Source organism: Melospiza georgiana, chromosome 13 (assembly GCF_028018845.1).
Source record: "Melospiza georgiana isolate bMelGeo1 chromosome 13, bMelGeo1.pri, whole genome shotgun sequence".
In the NCBI taxonomy this organism is placed as follows: Eukaryota; Metazoa; Chordata; class Aves; order Passeriformes; family Passerellidae; genus Melospiza; species Melospiza georgiana.
The window spans coordinates 11,179,605-11,198,366 of NC_080442.1; the positions used below are offsets into that span (position 1 = coordinate 11,179,605).

Below are 18,762 nucleotides of genomic sequence, written 5' to 3' on the forward strand. Positions count from 1 at the left end.
TGCACTGACTGTGCAGGTCTGCAAGCAGTCAGATATTAAATCACCATTAGATGGATTTTACTGAAATTGGTCAGACCATGCATTAAGGAATGAGGACAGTGCTTGATTTCAATAGCTGAGTAATCATGTAGCTTAATGCACATGGATAAAGCAGGTACCAACAGGTATGTAAGTTATGTAGCAACAGGGACAACGTTTTTAAATTGGTCCAGGAATAAGAATTTATTTAGAGCAGGGATTTGTAAAGCATCTTGAAATTCTTAGAAGCTTGTTACAACATCACAAAGCTCTGCTCTATGAAAACATACTCTGCTGGAGTAAGGGATACTTGCTACCACGAAAGATATTTTACTATGTTCATGAAGAGACAGTTGCCAGGTTAGGATTTCAATGCAACACTTGCAGGAGCTAGGCCTAAACCACAGTTTTGGCATTGTTTGGACACACAAGTTTCTTAGCTCTTCTCTACCTCTCTTATATACAATGTGTCCCAGCTGATACAGCCACAATACAGAGTATCACCACACAATTTCAGAAAGCTTCAATCCATACAGAGTAACACCTTACCACCTCAGAAGGCTTCAAGCATCTGCCCAGGCACAGTAACAACCTGCAACTTCAGAAGGCTTCAAGCGTCTGCTCTTGTTCTTTAGCCCAACCTCTTATCCCCTCCTGTTGATGCCCTGCACCTGTGTGCCCTCTGCTCCTGTGTGGTTGCTCAGTGCCCCTGGGCACTCCCTGGCTCCACAGCTGCTCACAGCTGTGCCCACTGGGGATGAGGCTGGGCCAGCCCCACTCCCATCACCACAAACTGGGGACCTACAGCAATGGAGCAGCATTCCACCCTCCCAGGCTTCCTAAATCCACAGCCAGGGTATCAGGGATACAATTGATATAGGGATGTACAGCACAAAAAACATTGACATAAGAGACAGTCAGATTTGATTCTGGCAACACCCCAGTGTTACTTATACAACCATGCCAAAATAATTTTGGTTACTCATATTACATAAATTGCACATTCCCAGCATGTAAAGGCTTTATTTGCCACATTGTCAGGAATTCAAGTCACTTTCATTGATCAGGAAGAACAGATGCTGAATGGCAGCTGAAGGTGTTTAGGAAAGGTGAAAAGGCCAAGTAGAATCCAGCAAAAACCCAGGCAGGTCATGCTGACAAGACAGAGAGGGCATTGAAACACTAAATTGGCTATTTCAGGTAATCATCACTGAAGATCAATGTACTTCAGACTGTATCTGTCCACACAGCTCACAGGGAAGTGTACTGAAATACATTATTTCAACAGACTATATAAGCTTTAAAAAAATTTTACAATGGCTGTTGCAGCAGCCAATTCCAAATGTAATTTATAAATACAGAATTCCTCAGTCTTTTTATTGCCATTTTCTACTTATAATAAGTAGAAAAGTTCAGGAAATAAAAGGAAAAACCCCCACCAACAAACCACTAACACTTCATCTTGGTTTGCTCAGCCTTAATTTTTCTGCAAGACAAGGCACCCCTCTGCTGGGCAAGAGCAGATCTAGCAGCAGGGAGGGGTGAACAAAACTGATGGAACAGGAAAATAAAATCAGCCTGTACAGACTGAAAATATAGGTAAGGAAAGAGGACTGAGGCAATGTATGGCTGCCCAAATGCCTGAGAAAATAAGGGACTCAGGTGTGAACCATTAAACAAATAATTCAGAATTTAGACTTATTTCTCCAGAAAGTAACATTTTTCATAGTATCTTTAAAATTAGTCACCTTGAAGGAACTGCCATCCTGAAAAACACCAGTTCTCTAACTCCAAAAGCAACTGCGATATTTACAATAACAGGACATTGAAAGAGTTCCCTAAAGTGAAAGACTTTTGCCCAAGAAAAAGCTGAATTATGAGCCATGAAGCCTTACTGCATCAATCTGGCAATGCATCAGCATGAATACTTATGCATTCATAACACTGTTTTCCAGGAGAATGTATGATAAACCTTAAGCAATCCTTCAGAATAGTTCATCTTTTTTCCTTTAGCCATTACTTTCTTTTTAACATGACAACCACAGGACAAATACAGGACAATTTCAGACATCAGCAGTGATGCAGAGGAAAAAAAAAGACCTACCAGAACCATGTGTGGTATCACACACATTTTTGGGAAATGTCAGGTAAATCTTCCTCCGACCTCTGAAGCATGATAAATAAAGAAGTTCAGCCTTTTTCTCATCAGCACTGAGACTGGAGTGTAGCTGCCCATTTTGCTTCAGACTTCTTGTTTTGTTGTGTTCTACAAATGACTCAGCTCTGTTCTCTAGGGGTTGCACTACTACTCATTTTTAGACCAAGGAAAGATTATAAAAAAAGGCAGTTTCAAAGTAGCATTCTATGAAGACGTTTCTAGGAAACAACTCTTTTCTTTGTTAAAAATATAAACACAAACCAAAGCTAGATAATACTTTTTGCCCCTTTTATTAAAAACAGTCATTCCAGGTGACATACAATTGGCAAAGATACATATGACCAAATCTCTACTTTTAAGGAAACTATTTACAGATTATTACAAAGTGACCCCACGTGTGCAATGACCGAGTCCTGTGCTGGTTTTTCACACTGAAATCTTCTGGTTTTCTTTCAGCTGCTCAGGAGATTCTACTTTCAGTTTGTCTGTGTGATCAACAACAACACACTGGCTTCAAAAGATATTTATTTTAGATATCTGTAAGTGCCCACAGTGAAAAGCTGCACCTGCTGTGAGATATCAGACAGAAGAGTCTCTTTTATGTCTCTGCCATCCAGGTTTGTCCTTTTGTACCACTTCCCACATGGAAAGCTGTCACTCCAAGCCCCTTGCTGTGTTAACCAACATTTGCTCCACTAAAAAAATTTCCTAAACCATTTGTTTAGGGACCAGGAAAGAGGACAAATCTTACCCATAGGAAACCATCCAGAGCAGAAGTCTGTAGTGACAGAAGCAGATACAGCCTCAGTTTTCTAAACAAACCTACAGAAAAACTTCAACTGTACAGCACCCACATTAACAAGGGGAGGGGAAAGAAGTATCTTCCTGTAGTCATTACCCACACTCTCGACAGCACTGCATCAAGTAAGAAAGAATATCAGTCCATGTACCAGGATGCTTTTTCCTATTTCCTGCTCTTGTTTTAGGTCAGCTGGAAGCTTCTTTTTTCAGTTTTTCTAAAATCTCATCTGGTGTTGCTGATACCGAAATCTTCAGCACTTTGTCCCGTGATTTACCCCCCTGGTTTAGACAAACACAGAAAAAACTCATCTTTCAGAGAATCACCCTTTAGGGTAAGAAAACAGTGCAATTCATAAAATGCTGATAAACAAATGAAGCAGTTTGCCCATGATTCAGGAAAAACAAGACTCACATCTTTTTTTCTCTACCTTCTCACAACATTTCCTTGGTCATCTTATCCTTTACTATTAGTCTTCTAGTAAAAGACTTCTATAACTACTCCATTAAACCAACAGATAAAAATAAAAAGCACCATTTTTCATTGTGCTTATAAACTATAAAAGAAAATGGCTGGAAACACTGACTTCAAGTACAATGAATTAATAAAACAAATTATTTATTCAGTGAAATGAATAAAACAAAGAGTTTCTGCTCACCAGTCAAGACATGTAAATTCTAATACAGAGAAACTCTTGAGGCCTAGCTACAACCCAAGTGCTTTCATATGCTCTTGCTTATGTGTGACAGTTAAATGTCAGAATCTTTTGATTCAAATACATAAGAAGTTATTTTTAAAAAATGAAAAGTTATTAATAAAATGCACGTTCTCTGCAGAACACAAATTCTGTGAACTCATTTGACATGAAACTCATTTGACAGAAAACACGAACTACAGAGATTTGCAAAACATTATCATGATAACCCCTCTGGTTAAAAGATGTCAAGATCAGCCATAGTTCTTCCTACACTAAGTTTGTTCTCAATGAATCATTCCATTAACTCAACTAAACTTTTTAAAGTGTCTTTCAAACTGAACTTGGAACAGCTCCCTGTATTCAAAGTGTAAGTTTCAAAATCTTGAATTTCAAATGCAGTATGGCAAAGCTGAAAGGAAAAAAAGGAAGTACCTTCTCTAAAACAACATCACTCTTCTTCACTTCAAGCACCTTAGCGAGGTAGCGACACAGCTCTGCATTTGCCTCCCCTTCCGACGGAGGTGCAGCAATAGCTACACCTACTGCCTCAGCCGTCACATCTACAGCAAATAGTTGGAGGATTTTATGCTCAAAATATTCAAAACATCACGTCATGGTTTCTTAAAAATGAATGTTTATGCTGTCAAAAGTATTTTGATTTAAAACGGAGTAAATGCACAGATTAGCAGGTGATGGCATTTTCACATTTAATGAACTCCCTTGATTGTCGGCCAGTACAATCAAATATAAACTCCTGACAATTCAAGCAGTGATTATGGCCAGTCCTGTTACATGGTGCCAGTCCTGCCTGGCCCCATGTAACACGACTCAAATCAGGTTACCCCTGCCCCAGCCCCAAAAGCCGCTTGTTGAGTCAGTCTGCTCAGAGAGTCAGGCTGTCAGTAAATTCCCAGTAAATTCCCAAGGGGCCTGGACGCTGCCACAGCCCGTGGGTGCTGCACACACGGGGGATGTCAAAGCAGTCCCAATGCAGGAGCAAGGCTTTAGAGGGACAACACGTTTTATTAGACCCAACTTTTATGGCTCTAATAAGACCGCACAGACCCTTGAGACACAAAGGGCCTGCACGAAACAGATGCCAAACGGAAGGATTTAGGACCAGGATTTACCCCGTGCTCACCGCCACCCAGCGCTGTACACAGGGGAGAGCCGAACTCCTCGCTTCAGTCTCCGGGGGGGATTTTGCGCTTTCCCTCCCTCCGCCCCTGTTCCTCAGGGTGCAGCGATGCAGGGCCCGGTGCCCCGGCCCGCAGACCCACCTGTGACGGCGCTGCAGCGGGCACCGGGCTTGGCGCGCACCGCCACCCTCACGGAGCCGCCGCCCGCCGCCGCCACCGGTCCCGCGGCGGCGCCCGGCTCCGCGGGGCCCTTGGCGGCTGCTTTTCCCTGAAACAGAGGAACAGGCGCGGTCACCGCGGGCACCACCCGCCCCTGCCCCTCCTTCCCTCTCCGGGCCCTGCCCGCACCTTCCCGGGCATGGCCCCGCCGCTCCACACCGACGCCGCCCGCACCCGCAGGAACCCAGCGAGGCTCGGCATGGCCGGGGCGGCCCTTCCGGCAACCGCGCCGGGCCCGCCCCGAGGCGCCTGCGCGTTCCGCACGGCCCGGCCGGGCCGGCCCTGTGCCCACAGCGGCTGCTCCGGCACAGCCTCGCCCTGTGCCCTCAGCGGCTGCTCCCGGCCGGGCCGGCCCTGTGCCCTCAGCGACTGCTCCGGCACAGCCTCGCCCTGTGCCCTCAGCGGCTGCTCCGGCACAGCCTCGCCCTGTGCCCGCCGCGGCTGCTTCGGGACAGCCTCGCCCTGTGCCCGCCGCGGCTGCTCCCGGCCGGGCCGGGCCTGTGCCCTCAGCGGCTGCTCCGGGACAGCCTCGCCCTGTGCCCGCCGCGGCTGCTCCCGCACGGCCCGGCCGAGCCCCGTCCCTGTCCCGGCACAGCGCCCTGCCCGGGGACAGGAGAGCGCTGTCGGGATGTGCACAGAGCCGGACGTTTGACAGACATTTGTTCTACACACAGCCTTTGGACACCCCAAACCTGCGTGACCTCCCCATTTTCACCCTTAAGAAAGGAAATGTTCTTATTTTTTCTCCTGCATTCTTAAATTTTAGTATGACGTGGGAGAGGGTACAGGTCTTTGTACACCAAGCCATTCTGTTACTACATGGTACATACTGCAAAGCACTGAATACTATATACATAGAGCATTTGCATCAAATGATTGTATGCAATCTGTAAAACTCCTTGCACACCAATAATCCTTAGGTTTATACTCATTTTTTTAGTATTAGACTATCCAGTGATAAAATAACATCATTACAAGTCTCGTATTCTCATTTTCACATTATACATCTTTTTTAGGCACATATGTATATATACAGTGGCTATTTGCATAACCAGTTCTATATTCCAAAGCAGCCCTTCTGAATTAAGAGAGATTCGGGAAAGATCTGTTTCTTGCTGAATTTGACTTGATATTTATTTCTTCAGTGCTGCTGCAGATGTTCTCTGCAGTGCAAAGTCCATTAATTCTCCATGGCTCTTGGAAAAAGTCAAGATGATTGCAATATGAATGCAGCTTTGCTGACGTACTTCAAAAAAATACAGTAGCAATCCATGTCCATAGGGTCAATCCAAGGTCATTTTGGAAAGAAGTGCAAGATGGGACTACAGCAGCAGCTTTACTGTCTTTTAAGGACAGATTGGAGAAAACATATACAAGTTGTTCATAACAAGTAAGGATTTTCCAGTTCAAAAAATGAATTTTACTACATGAGAAACAAAGGGGTGAAAACACAAAGTAATTAACCACAAGGTACTACTTAAAACAAACTTTTCAATATACAGAGTACTTATTCTATTAACATTTCGTTTAGAGGAAAAACTAAATTACAATCTACCAATAACGATGCGGAAAAAAAATAGCTTTTCTGGTACCCCTCAAACAAATTAGTTTTTCTTTTTACACATTAAAGTAATTTAACAGAATTTTTTTAACTGCTGCCAATAGTGAGCTGAAGTCCACTAAGACACCAACACATTCCAGATCATCATGTGAAACTAAGTATAAAATATTATTTCTGGTATCTGTCCATCTTCTATTGATGTACCATTGTTGTTACCTGGTGAACTATAAAAGACAAAGCATGTTTTGCTAGCAGTAGGAGATTCGTGGATCACTTTCTTCAAACCTTTTGTTCCATAGTGGGAATCAGGACCCTGAAAAGCATCACAAGAGATTAGCAACAGAATGGAGGTGGGCAGGACCCAAAAATTGCTGATGGTCAAGCACAACTGACTTGGGCTATTTTAATAGTATAAAATTTCTGTACCCACATCATATAAATTATATACAAAATCACAGGCAACAGAAGCAAGGGCCTATGTCTAAATAACAAAAATATATTTCTCTGACAGCAGACTTAAATCCATTGATTTTATCCAACTAGTAATGAATACTTTCTAGTATTTCTCCTTATCACACAGGTTGCCTGTCTTCTTGCTTAGTTCCCTGACTCAGCTGCTTTTTATGTGCAGTATTTTTCCAACCCACCAAACTCTGATTTCTGTATAGGAAATTATATTTAGAAGAACATTAAAATTTTTTGAGAAATAAATTTGTCCACAACACTAAGAGGAGACTTTCTGAGAACAAGTAATTCTTGCCTATTATTTCTGCGCCAGTATATAGAAAGAGATAAAAAAAGCTGTTTTCTTGAATTTAGCTAGTGGTTAGAATATCCTTGATAAAAGAAATCAAACTTAAATCCTTGATAAAAGAAATCAAACTTAAATTCTGATAGAGAGCTGCCAGATTATGTTTTCTAGATAGTGCTTTTTTCCCACACAGAACCAGTGACCTCCATTAGAACTATTCTAACTCCTACATTAAGCAAAAAAGTGGGAAGGCACAAAGGATCCACTTATGAATTCCATGCTGTGGCCCAGAAGAGATGCAACAGTCTTACAAATTACAGCAGAGTTCTAACTGCGTCCTTCTTTAGCCCTAAAGTTAAAATAAATGCAAGATTTAGAAGACATTTTCCCATCAGAAGACTGATAAAAGAATAACTCTTGCATCAAAGTAACACTTTCTTCTGTCCTGTTAGACATTCTTACTTTCAAGGTTGCACAAGCTGTGTAGCAAACCGTGGGCAGGATCTCTATGGGCTCCTTGAACATAACTCTGAAGGTGCTGGCTGTTCCATCACAGCTAAATCCAGTGTCGTTCTGTCCCAGCGTCTGGTTCTTCTCATAATCAATTATCTGGGAAAAAGCAGGAACATTGTAGCTTTATGGAGCTTTATGGCATGAGAAAGGCTCTGACTGCATGCACGTGAGAAAGTGACAAGCAAACACTTGCCTACCCCACCCAGCATAATGCAAGGACAGTGCAATCCCAGCTGGAAGGGAGCTGTGATTTCCTGACTGGAGCTGACACAGCAGCTCGGAACGATGGATCTGGGCACTGCTCCAGCCAGGTGAAAGTCTGTGCTTGGGAGATGGAGAACAGCTCTCACACCTCCAGCTCCTGACCTGCATATACAACATCTAATCCTGGGCTTAGGTTTGCTGATCTCTGTACACCTTCACAGCCCACATGAGGGAATCTCATTTGCTGCCTGTGGCTAGTTTAGAAAACAAGTTTTTACAGATAATGTCGGCAGTCAATGACACCTTCATAAAAGAAAACAAAAACTTGTGCTGTTATGTTTTATACAATTTATTTCCAATCTTGATTCAGTATAAAAATTCTACTCAGATTTTTTATTTTGCCTTCACACACAATGTTTATTTTGCCTTCAATTTCAGTAGTGAGTAAGAATCACTAGTTCCAGTGTAGTAATAGCACAGGGTAAAACTGTGCCAGTCATGGAATCCTAATATCTTGCTAAAAAGCTTAGAATCTAAACAAAACTAATCTCTACAAGAAAAATAATTCAAATAGACTGAAATTCCACTCAAAATGGAAAAAAAAAATAGTGCTGGTTCAATACTCCTAGAAGACAATCCTGACCACAGCATGCTGAGGGGTCTAACAGGCTGCAAGAGCAGGAAATATGATTTTAGTGGTGTCTTCAATTGCCTGCTGGGACAGGGCAAGGGTCACATCAGGACAAGAAGCAGGAGGACATTTTTAGATGCTATCACTGGCCACTTCATAAGCCTGCTAACCAATTGCTCAGCAGGAAGAAACGCAACCCTTGATTTGGTACTGAGTGATGAGCAGGATCAGATTCAAAATTTCATAATGGAAACACTATGTAACAGTGTCCATAATATACTGAGAGTCAACACTCCCACATGAACAACAAAAGCAAATCCCCCACAGCTGTGCTAAACCTCAAAAAGAGAAAAATGAGGAGGCTTGTTCAAAAGAAACTAAAAGGAACAATTACGAAAATCAAATCTCTGTAAGAAGCACACAGGCTACTGAAGAACATAACATACCCAAGTGCAATATCAGTACATATTTCCTATTAGGAAAGGCTTGAGAAAAGAGGAAAAAAGCTGGATGTTGAGAAACACCCACACTGAAAATGATTGAAGGACAGGAGAATACAGGAGAAAGGGAGCAGAGTTCCACAGTGTTCTTTTGCCTAATCACCCACTTGAGCCCACTTGTGACAAAACACAGTTTAGACTCCTGGCCTGTCAATTGCTCCCTCCCAAATATAGACCAAAGCTTCTGCAAGTGCTACAAGTGTAGCTTCCTTTTGTAAGTTCCTACAAGTGTACAAGCCTGTTTAAACATAATATACTGTACCTGTATATTAACTTGATAGTCTGTGGGTCCATGAATAGATCCATATAATCCAAATCCCACTATGGAAATTCTTCTGTTAACTGTGAACCTGATAAGACACAAGAAAGGAATTCAAATAACTCTGGTGAGTGTGTTACCTTATTTCAAGTAGGAAAAAGACTCCCACTGAAGAGTAGGGAAGTAAACTGAGAATGGCATTGCATTTTTTTTAAATAGCATTTTTTGTTTACATTTCAATACTAAGAAAAATGCTTTGCCAGCTTCATAGGTTAAAGCTTTGCTAATTCCTCAAGATATTCAGTATTAATAAACAAAACATAACCAGATTATTTTCAGTATCTCCAAAATGAAAACAGATCAAGACTTGGTATTTGAAAAAGAAATATACAGATAACACCCAATCATTCTAGAATGCACCCAATCCTCCTGAATCTCATTCTTGTTTTTATCTCACGGGTGTAATAGCTAAAAAAATGGAAAAGATCAAATGTGTGCAACAGAGCCAGCATGTCTGCTACTGTATCTTATACCAAAGAGTCAGAGTTGAATGACTTGTTCCCTTTCTCCCCACCCATTTCTGTCTCCCCTTCACAGAGTTTGTGAAGCCCCACCTGATGCGGTCGCTGGTTCCGCTGTAGCCCCAGCGACTCTCCACCTGCTGGAACCTGTTTATGCTGCATTCTTTTCCTCTAAGGCAACACCTGGGTCGGTCAATATAATCGACTTTAGGCTTGGGATTGACAGTAAAGTGCAGAAAGAGATTTACTACTTCCCGATCTGACAGGATTCCAGACTGAGCAGGGCCTGTGAAAACATAAAACTTGTAAGATGGTTTGAAGGATTACTCCAGCTGTTGTATTTAAACCACACATATCACAAACTGAAGACAGCAATAACATTTTCCAATGGCCAGAGCATAATCTGCAGAAGGTTTTGCTTTCATTTGTGCATCACAAATGTTATTAGTACAATATTAATAACAGAATTGAGTGTTAAGCATCTAAACACAGTTAACAGCACTGAGACATGGTCTAACAGTAAGACAAAGAACTCCAGGACTCACCTGCTGCAAACTCTTCAATAGTCATTAGCGGAAAACGGATTAAGGAAAGAGCTCTTCCAAGGACTTTCTGTTTGTTCCCGAATGTCACAGGCAGTTGTTGTCTCTGACATTCTGCTTCTGCCCAGCGAACAACAGCTCCAAAGAGCCGACTTTCTCGAATGCTGAGCGTGTCCCTTTCTAGAACTGCACATAATGTGTCTGGAGAAAAAGTTAGCAGCTTCAGATCAGTTTTCGTCCAAGCCAGTAACAGTGCTACACTATGTAAGCTTAAAATACTAATTGCACACTAAGAACATTCATAACAAGACTATTAGCTTTGTCTTCTTATTATGTGTGTATATGTATTACACATAATTTATCTTACATAAAAAATAATCTCTCAATGACATATAGATGCCAAACTACAAGTTAATTTTCCTGCTATGAAGACAGGATATGAGCTTTCTTCTGGATTCATAAGAGTGTAACTAATCTCTATAGTGATAACAAGTATCCTGAAGGATTTCCATTGCTAGGGCAAGATCTAAACTGAAAGTGACCAAATAGTGAATGCACACTACTAAAAATCCAGGTTACTCATGATGACACTAAAAAACCAAGTTGCTCACAATGACAGTATCATATTCTCATCTGGGCAGCCACCTGCCCATCTGGATCAACCATAGCCACAAGCAGCAGTGGTTCACAAAAACCAGTTTAAAGATTCATGTAAGTCATCTTAAGCACTGACATATTTGCTATCCACAAAGCCTGAAGGCGAAACACAAGATCTGAGGCAAGGTACATGTTTAAAAAGCAACTTTTGCTGTATTTATTACTCCTCTGGCCTTCTTTCAATAACAGGTATGCACAAATTATCATTGAATACAAGTCAAAAAATAAATGGCTTTCTATATTCTGAATCTTCTGTCTTTGGGAATTTTTATCTGCCTTGAATTTAAGTAAGGCATGTTTGCAGTTACAGAAAATAGCATATTGGAAAGTCAAAACAGATTGAGATTTACCAAGACTAAAGATTGCTCAGTCTGAGTACAAATCCTACTGAACATGAGTTAACAATGGCTTTAAAATTTTTTTATGCAGTGAAACACCTTCCTTCAGTATGGATTTTTCCCACAATCTAGCTGAATTGGAGTAAAACCTTAGATACATACAGTAGCAATGAAATTGAGTAAGTAAATTTACAACTGCTAGCTTTTGATAGAAGATTAAACAGAAACTAGCAGTTCATGTATTCCTTTTTTAAAGCAGATTTCATTAATTGTACCTGATCTGTGCAACTGAATAGATAAATACCATGAGGCAACAGAACAGTGTGGTTCCTGTTGCACATGAAAAGCAGCTATGGATGCCTCAGGCATGAGGCACAACCCTCAGCAAGTGAAAGCTTTGGCTTCAATGAAGTGTGGTGTCACCACAGTGGGAGCCCTGGGACACCACCACTACTGAAACGGGGACACAGGGCAGTGGAGCCCAGCTCAGGAGTGAGGCTGAAGGAAAGCACTGCAGGGGTGGATGGCCCAGAAGGGAAGAGGTGCTTGGGGCTCTGCACACTCAGATGGGGGAAGGAACTATCCTGGGGCACTGTCATTGCATGGACACACAGGTGACTCACCTATGTCGATATCTGTGAAGCCTTCTGCACTAATGGCATCCATGGTGCTTTTGTCTATTGTGTCCAGACAAAGACTAGCAAGCTGAGGTTCATCAAACAAACGAGCCTGGAAAGATAAAGAATTACATCTTAAGCATAAAGCTGACAAACTGATAATCTTAAAAAGCAAGCATTTTACCTCTAATATAGACATAAATTGAAATAAGTTGATTTGTCTAAGTACTCTTTGTGTTTATACCTTACAGAGCACTTAAAATCTCAAAGGAGTACATAATTAAGGAGAATTAGTAATTTCCCTCCAATTGGGAATTCTTCTAGTAAATCAAAACTAAGCTTAAATTTACCTACTTGAGTAAGCAGCATAAAGGCATTATCTGCTCGGAGATGCTTTGTTAGGAAATCCACACAATGTGCTTCCAGGGCAGGTACTGCATACTTTTTAGCAGTGTATAAAGTAGTCATGACTGTTTCTGGACCAATTTGAACTTCATCTGAATAAAGAAACCTATAAATCAATACACAAATACAGATCATAAAAACATATCTTTAGAGGGGCAGCCAAACACAACAGTCTCTTTGCATTTAGAAAACAGCCCAAGGATTTGCACTGTGAACAGTGCAACAGCTGACCTCATAGCATCTTTCTAAATAAAGAAGGTAAGTTAAAAGGTTCAAGAAACACTGTTATGTTAACCTAATGGCACACGTTTGTTTTAAATATGTATTACTCCCTAGCACTGATCTGGCTGTACTAGTTATACATAGCTCCCCAACTGTAAACAACAGCTGAGCTCTGAATTACTTAACCTACGAATGCACGCTCCCAGTTCATCAGGAAAATATCAATGCACAAATCTCTGTGGCTGTACTCCTGAAATTCATTTACTGACAGTGCACACTGGCTTCCCCTCCATGAGGGAATAGTGTCAAGGACTTAGATTGTGAGAACATCTTGTGTCAAAGTTACCCCTCTGTAGCATTCAGAGAGGAAAGGGAGTACATTCTAGCACATGACCTTGACCCTTCTGCCACGCTCTGCCTTGTCTTCAGTGCCTGAGGCAAGAGGATTGGTTGAGATTTTAGCATAAGCTGTGAACCAGAATATAGGAGCCTCCACCAATACCAGGGAAAAAACCTGTTTCCTGAGCAGTTGTTTTCTTTTTAAAAATAACTTTTCTTAGAGGTGACATTTAGGATAATTTTAGCGAAATTTCATCAGCATTTCAGATAACAATCAAGAATAGTCTGTGATTTACAAAAATACATTTCTCCCCAACACACATAGGTAATTAAATATAATAAACCAGGGCATACTAGCAAATGCAAGTATTCCACAATGAAAACTGTTTGGTTTTTTTTAAGTAGAAGTTTCATACTGAAGTTTCATCAGTTCAATTAGAACTGATTTATGAAAGCTATGAACTATTATTACCTGCTGATGAAAATGATGGGCTCACTTGTTCCTCACAACTGCTGACAAATTTACTTCTAAGAAACAAATATTTCACAGGTACACTTTTACATACTAAATTGACAAGCTCTTCATTAAGCACAAGAACAGTGCATTTCCATTTTGGTTCTAATATTTAAAATAATCAGTTTAAAATACTATAACTTCTGTTGCATGACTTTATAGGAGCTTAGAGTCCAAATCATGTAAAAGTTGATTAACAGGCTGTAAAAAAAGCAGTATTGCCATGCAAACTACAGTATACATTTTACCTAACAAAAAATCCTAATCCCATATTGGTTTTGGAACATGATTTTGGTTTTATTCCTTAAGTGAATCTAATCTGAAGCCAATGAAGTGACACACCAGAGGGGCTCACCTGGCTTGTGTTTCACTTTCTGCTGTACCTTCCAAAGGAACAGGGTGCAGTCCTAGGCGTGTCCTCCCTGCACAAATCCCCTGCTCCTGTGTGCCAGGAGCTGTGTCTGTGTTACCTCTCCCCTCTGTGGCATGCCTGAACTAGCACAGCTTTCTGTTTACACCTCTGCTCCTCCTCCCCTTAACCCAGTAGCACTGACAATCACTAATTTTATTGGCATCCAGGATGAGGGAATGGGAAGCTGAGGGATGTATGTGCACAGTGGAAGAACATTTTTAGTGACCAGAACAAATTTTCCAAGTGACCAGTCAATCATTCAGTCTATAAAAGCCTCTCATACATTTTATGCTATTTTTCTTTACTCTCAGGTTAGCACTTCCTTCCCCCCTTGTGTGAGCATCCTCTCAGTAGATGAAATGTTTTTACCATTATAAAAGCATACAGGAATCCTTTTTTTAAGTTACTCTTGATTACCCCTTTATTTACTGCTTGCCAAAATTCTCTGAAAAGATTTTTGGAAGGCAAACTGTTAACATGTGGCATATCATCACTTTCCTTTATTCTGTGATCAAAGGACAAGTTGGCTTATTGTAAAATATGAATGAAATTTTAAAAAAAATCTTAGTAAAACCAGCAAAAAGAAACCATGAACTAGAAACCTACAGAGACAACCTGAATTTTCTTGATCATTGCTACTCATTTTGTAGTAAGAAACACACACAAAAGTTGTTTCATTGGGAAATATATTCAAATTTTGTGACTTTGATATTATTTCAGCTCTTAAGGATTTATCTGTCAAATTACTTTTTTTTCATTAAAAAATCTTTTCCTTTAATTTACAAGTAGCATTTGCCAGTAGATCCTTATGAAACACATAAACTACAGACATGACTTAACAAACCACAAGTAAATAAAATGGAAATGAGCTGAGGAACATTAAATAATTAGTAAATTACACCTAGAAAGTTTTGCATTATTTAAGCATTTCCTTTACTTGATGTTCATTTGCTATGTGTATTCAAAGATCCTGACTTAATTTCTAGCCAATATACTTCAAACTGCTATTTTCAAATATTAAAGAAATGGTCTGTGAAATGTAATTACTATTATCTGAGGGAATTACTAATGATAGATAGAAGAGGTCAACAGTGTAAGGTATCATTCCTGCCTCTTTCAGTCAAGGAAAAGATCCCATGTTGTTTCCATCATGGAAGAGGCCCAGCACTGGCGTGTATCACAGAAGTTCTCCCTAGATATGTTTTTAACAAGGTACTGCAATGTGTATTTATTTCAATATAAGCTCAGAGAAATATACATAGCATGGGAGAATGTCCTGAAGAGCTGGCACAGACAGCAAAGCTGAGCAGTTCCAGCAGTGTGGCGACATTCAGACAAGGCAGAGCTCCCTGACGCAGCTCCCCTGGCCATTACGCACTGGCAGCCCGGCCAACACAAGTGCTTTTGTCTGCTCCTAACAACATCTCTTCATTCACTCCTCAGTGTTCAAATGCCATCCTTCTTATCTTTACTGAGGACTCTCTTAGAAATCTCTGCTCCTGCGTTTCTATTTTCATTATTATAGCCACTTTTCACTGTCCAGCGTTTTTCCCACATACAGACAGAAACGAATACATGTGCACTGTAATTTACTTTTAAACTTCAGAACCAATTTGCTTGAAAGACACTTCCCACTACCTCCTGCTCCTCTGCACAAAAAATCCACAAAGAACACTTCATTTGCTAACAGCAACAGAAAGAGATTGCTGCTCATGGGGTTTTTGTGCACATCACTTGCTTTATCTCCTGTGCCCGTGATTACCTAAGGACCAGGCAACTCTTCTAATTGTTCCTGTCTCTTAGGCCTCAGCAAAAGAACAAAGTCTTGCCAAGACTTTGGAGTTTCTCCTATTACAAAAAACTCTGAGACACTACGTATTTATTTCCAGGAAACTATTACTTGTTTCACAAATGTTCATTACAGAGAACAGTTTTATATATTTTATGGTTTATATTTTTTGCCGAGCAGAGTGGTTTCTCTGATAGAAACCTTAGGGTTATACAGGTTATAAAGTTATACCGCACCACAGCCCAAGGCACAAATAAACTATTAGCAACTGTTTCTATGAACACAATCAATTTTATTTGTCACTACAGTGAGTAAAGAGAAATGGTAGGTAAACTCATCAGTTTTGTGAGCACGTGAACTAGCAGATCCTACTCTGCCCAGATTAGAAATCACTAGCACATTTTATACCCTTTCTGCTATCACTGCGCTCCCAGGGTCACACTCAGATGGCCTGGCAGTGAAAATCAGCTGGTTACTGCCTTCTGCTGCACGCTCCCTCTCTGCACAAGCATGACTACAATGGGCGTTATTACAGCAAAAAGATGTAACAACTTATTATCATCGCTGACAAAGAAAAGCGAACAGGAAGATGACTAAGACTTCCAAGTAAGTATCAAATTTCAAGGTAAGCGTCAAATGAAAAGAAAAGCTCGGTACAACAGCCTCTGTCCGTTCTTAGTCACTATTAGAAGACAGCTGGATAGTTGCAACACCAAGGGGACCCTCTAATTCCCATCACTTTACTTTAACAAACCAAAACACTGAATCGAAGCACCCAACCAGACACCCACCGAGTGCTTCCCTAAAAGTACAGTCAGCTGGCATGGAATTAGGGCACTTCTCTCGGGAAAACAGTGCAGGGTAAAGGGCAAGAGGGGACTAAAACACGGTGGAGGGGCGGTGTGACCTTGCGTGGAGCCCACAAGGTACTGCCGCGCCTTCCCTGCAGGGACGGGCAGCGGGGACAGGCCGGGCTCTGAGGGGACAGGAGCCGGGAGGGGCCGCGGAGCGAGGAAAGGGCAGCGGCGGCCAAGCGGGGCCGCGGAGCCCCGGCCGTGCGCGGCCGCCCCCGCCCCGCGCTGACCTGAGGAGCGCCAGGAAGGCGGCGGGCTCCACGTCGGGCAGCTCGATCTCGGCCGAGGTGGTGGCCATGCCGCCGTTGAACATCGCGTCGAACACGGCGCTGCCGGCCGCCAGCACGAACCGGTGGGCGGGGATGCGCTGCTGCCCGGGCCCGGGGGGCGCCGCCCCGCCGCCGCCGCCGCCGCCGCGGGCGCTGCCCTTGCCCACCACGAAGTGCACGTCGCTGAGGAGCTCGTTGGAGAAGAGGAAGGCGAAGCGCTCCCGCAGGGAGCCCTTGGTGGCCTGCCAGTTGTACAGCGGCTCCCGCTGCAACACCGCGCCGGCCTCGGCGGCGGCGACACCCGCGGCGGTGGCGGGCGGCGTCTCCGCGGGCGCCCCCGGGCCGACCCCCGCGGCCGCCATCGCCCTCGGGGCCGCGCCGGGCCGGGCCGCGCCGGGCGCTCCGTCAGCGCCGCCCCGGCGTCAGCGCCGCCCCGCCCCGCGCCGCGCACGCGCCGCTGCCCGCGCAGGCCCCGCTGGAGCCGCCGCCCGGCCTGACCCGGGAGGAGCCCGGGATGTGCCCCCGGAGGTGCCCGGGATGTGCCCCGGGAGGTGCCCGGGATGTGCCCCGGGAGGTGCTCGGAGAGGTGCCCTTGGGTATGCCCAGGGTGTGCCCCGGGACTGCGCCGCTCGCCAGGCCCGCCAAGGCGTCCGGGAGCGGCCGTGCCCAGGGAATGCCCTTCCCGAGCCGCGGGGAGGGAGCGGGCGGGCAGGGCACGGAGCGCCGCGGCAGGCACGGAGCTGATAACGCCACAGCCGTGGGAGCGAATACACGGCAGCGATTGTGCTCGGGCACGTGAAATGCAAATTCATTTCCATAACGCCCGCTCCGCTGCGGTAACAGGCAGAACAAGGGCCCCTGACGTATTTTAAATATTTCTGAGGTAAAGTGGAAACATTCTGAGGCACACACACCTTACAGTCCTTCTGCACGTAGTGTGTTTATCGACATTTGGTGTTTTAGCCTCTCAGGAGCCAAAGCAGAGAGGCCGCTGTACCCCAGCAGCGCTGGCACAACTCAGCGTGCAGGCAGGGAATTAACCCGGGCACTGTCCTGCTCAGATTTTAGGTAAAGAAGGAAAAGGAACACGAAGTGTTTGCGTTTTCCCAGCCCTGTCAAACCGCTGCAGAGGGGAGGCGATTCCCTTTGCCATCTGCTGGGGCTGTGCTGTAAGCACAGCGGCGATTTGCACGGAGCTGTTTGTCACCGCTCCCGGCTTGTCAGCATTTATGGAAGCGTGTGGCTAAAAGAGGAATAGAACATGTCACCGCTCTGCATTCAGGTTTATAATTAGGACAAAACTGAGACCAAGCAAATGTGGTCCGTTTCGCAGAACAAGTTTTTGAGAGCCTTTAGCGAGATGGAAGCAATTTCATCAGGGTAAACTATAGTGGGAAAGGGCACCAGAAGATATAGTGTACCGACCAGAAAGCAGCAGCTAGCTCTGCACAGAGGCTATATTTAAAAATAAAATCATACTGCTGACCTAGAAGAATGAAGGTATCATCTCTGCACTTTTCCTCTCCCAAGGTGGATAAAGAAGGGAAGGAAGGGGAGCCCCACATTCTGTTGATAGCTTAGGGACAGAGATGTGAAACACTGACACCTTGGCACAAATGGATAATTTTCATTTAAATGGGATTTTTTATTTTTCAGTGATGGGATGACCTGAGTATTAATGAGCATTTCTGTCATTACTGTCTTTTTGCTTTTATTGTTCTGTGCTCACTCACAGGTTAATCTGTCAGCTGAGAGCAGCAGCCATGACTGCTCTGCTTAGAGAGAACCTTGTTTGCAAAAAGTGTCAGTAACACTCTAGAGGAGGTTAACAGGG

The 18,762-nt window shown here is 43.3% G+C and overlaps 2 protein-coding genes across 2 annotated transcripts; both read right to left on the minus strand.

Annotated features, from left to right (window-relative positions):
- Positions 1 to 2,450: 2,450 nt before the first annotated feature.
- C13H15orf40 (chromosome 13 C15orf40 homolog) lies at positions 2,451 to 5,231 on the minus strand. The gene is made up of 4 exons (XM_058033479.1): positions 5,160 to 5,231; positions 4,953 to 5,079; positions 4,105 to 4,232; positions 2,451 to 3,256 (listed from the first exon to the last, which is right to left on the minus strand). Exons 1-4 carry the CDS (start codon positions 5,229 to 5,231, stop codon positions 3,164 to 3,166), a joined length of 420 nt encoding a protein of 139 aa, XP_057889462.1. The 3' UTR covers positions 2,451 to 3,163.
- Positions 5,232 to 5,929: 698 nt separating this feature from the next.
- BTBD1 (BTB domain containing 1) lies at positions 5,930 to 17,290 on the minus strand. The gene is made up of 8 exons (XM_058033551.1): positions 16,890 to 17,290; positions 12,479 to 12,635; positions 12,131 to 12,236; positions 10,516 to 10,713; positions 10,064 to 10,256; positions 9,453 to 9,540; positions 7,805 to 7,951; positions 5,930 to 6,904 (listed from the first exon to the last, which is right to left on the minus strand). The coding sequence occupies exons 1-8, from the start codon at positions 17,288 to 17,290 to the stop codon at positions 6,746 to 6,748; spliced, it is 1,449 nt and encodes a 482-aa protein (XP_057889534.1). The 3' UTR covers positions 5,930 to 6,745.
- Between the last annotated feature and the right edge of the window lie 1,472 nt (positions 17,291 to 18,762).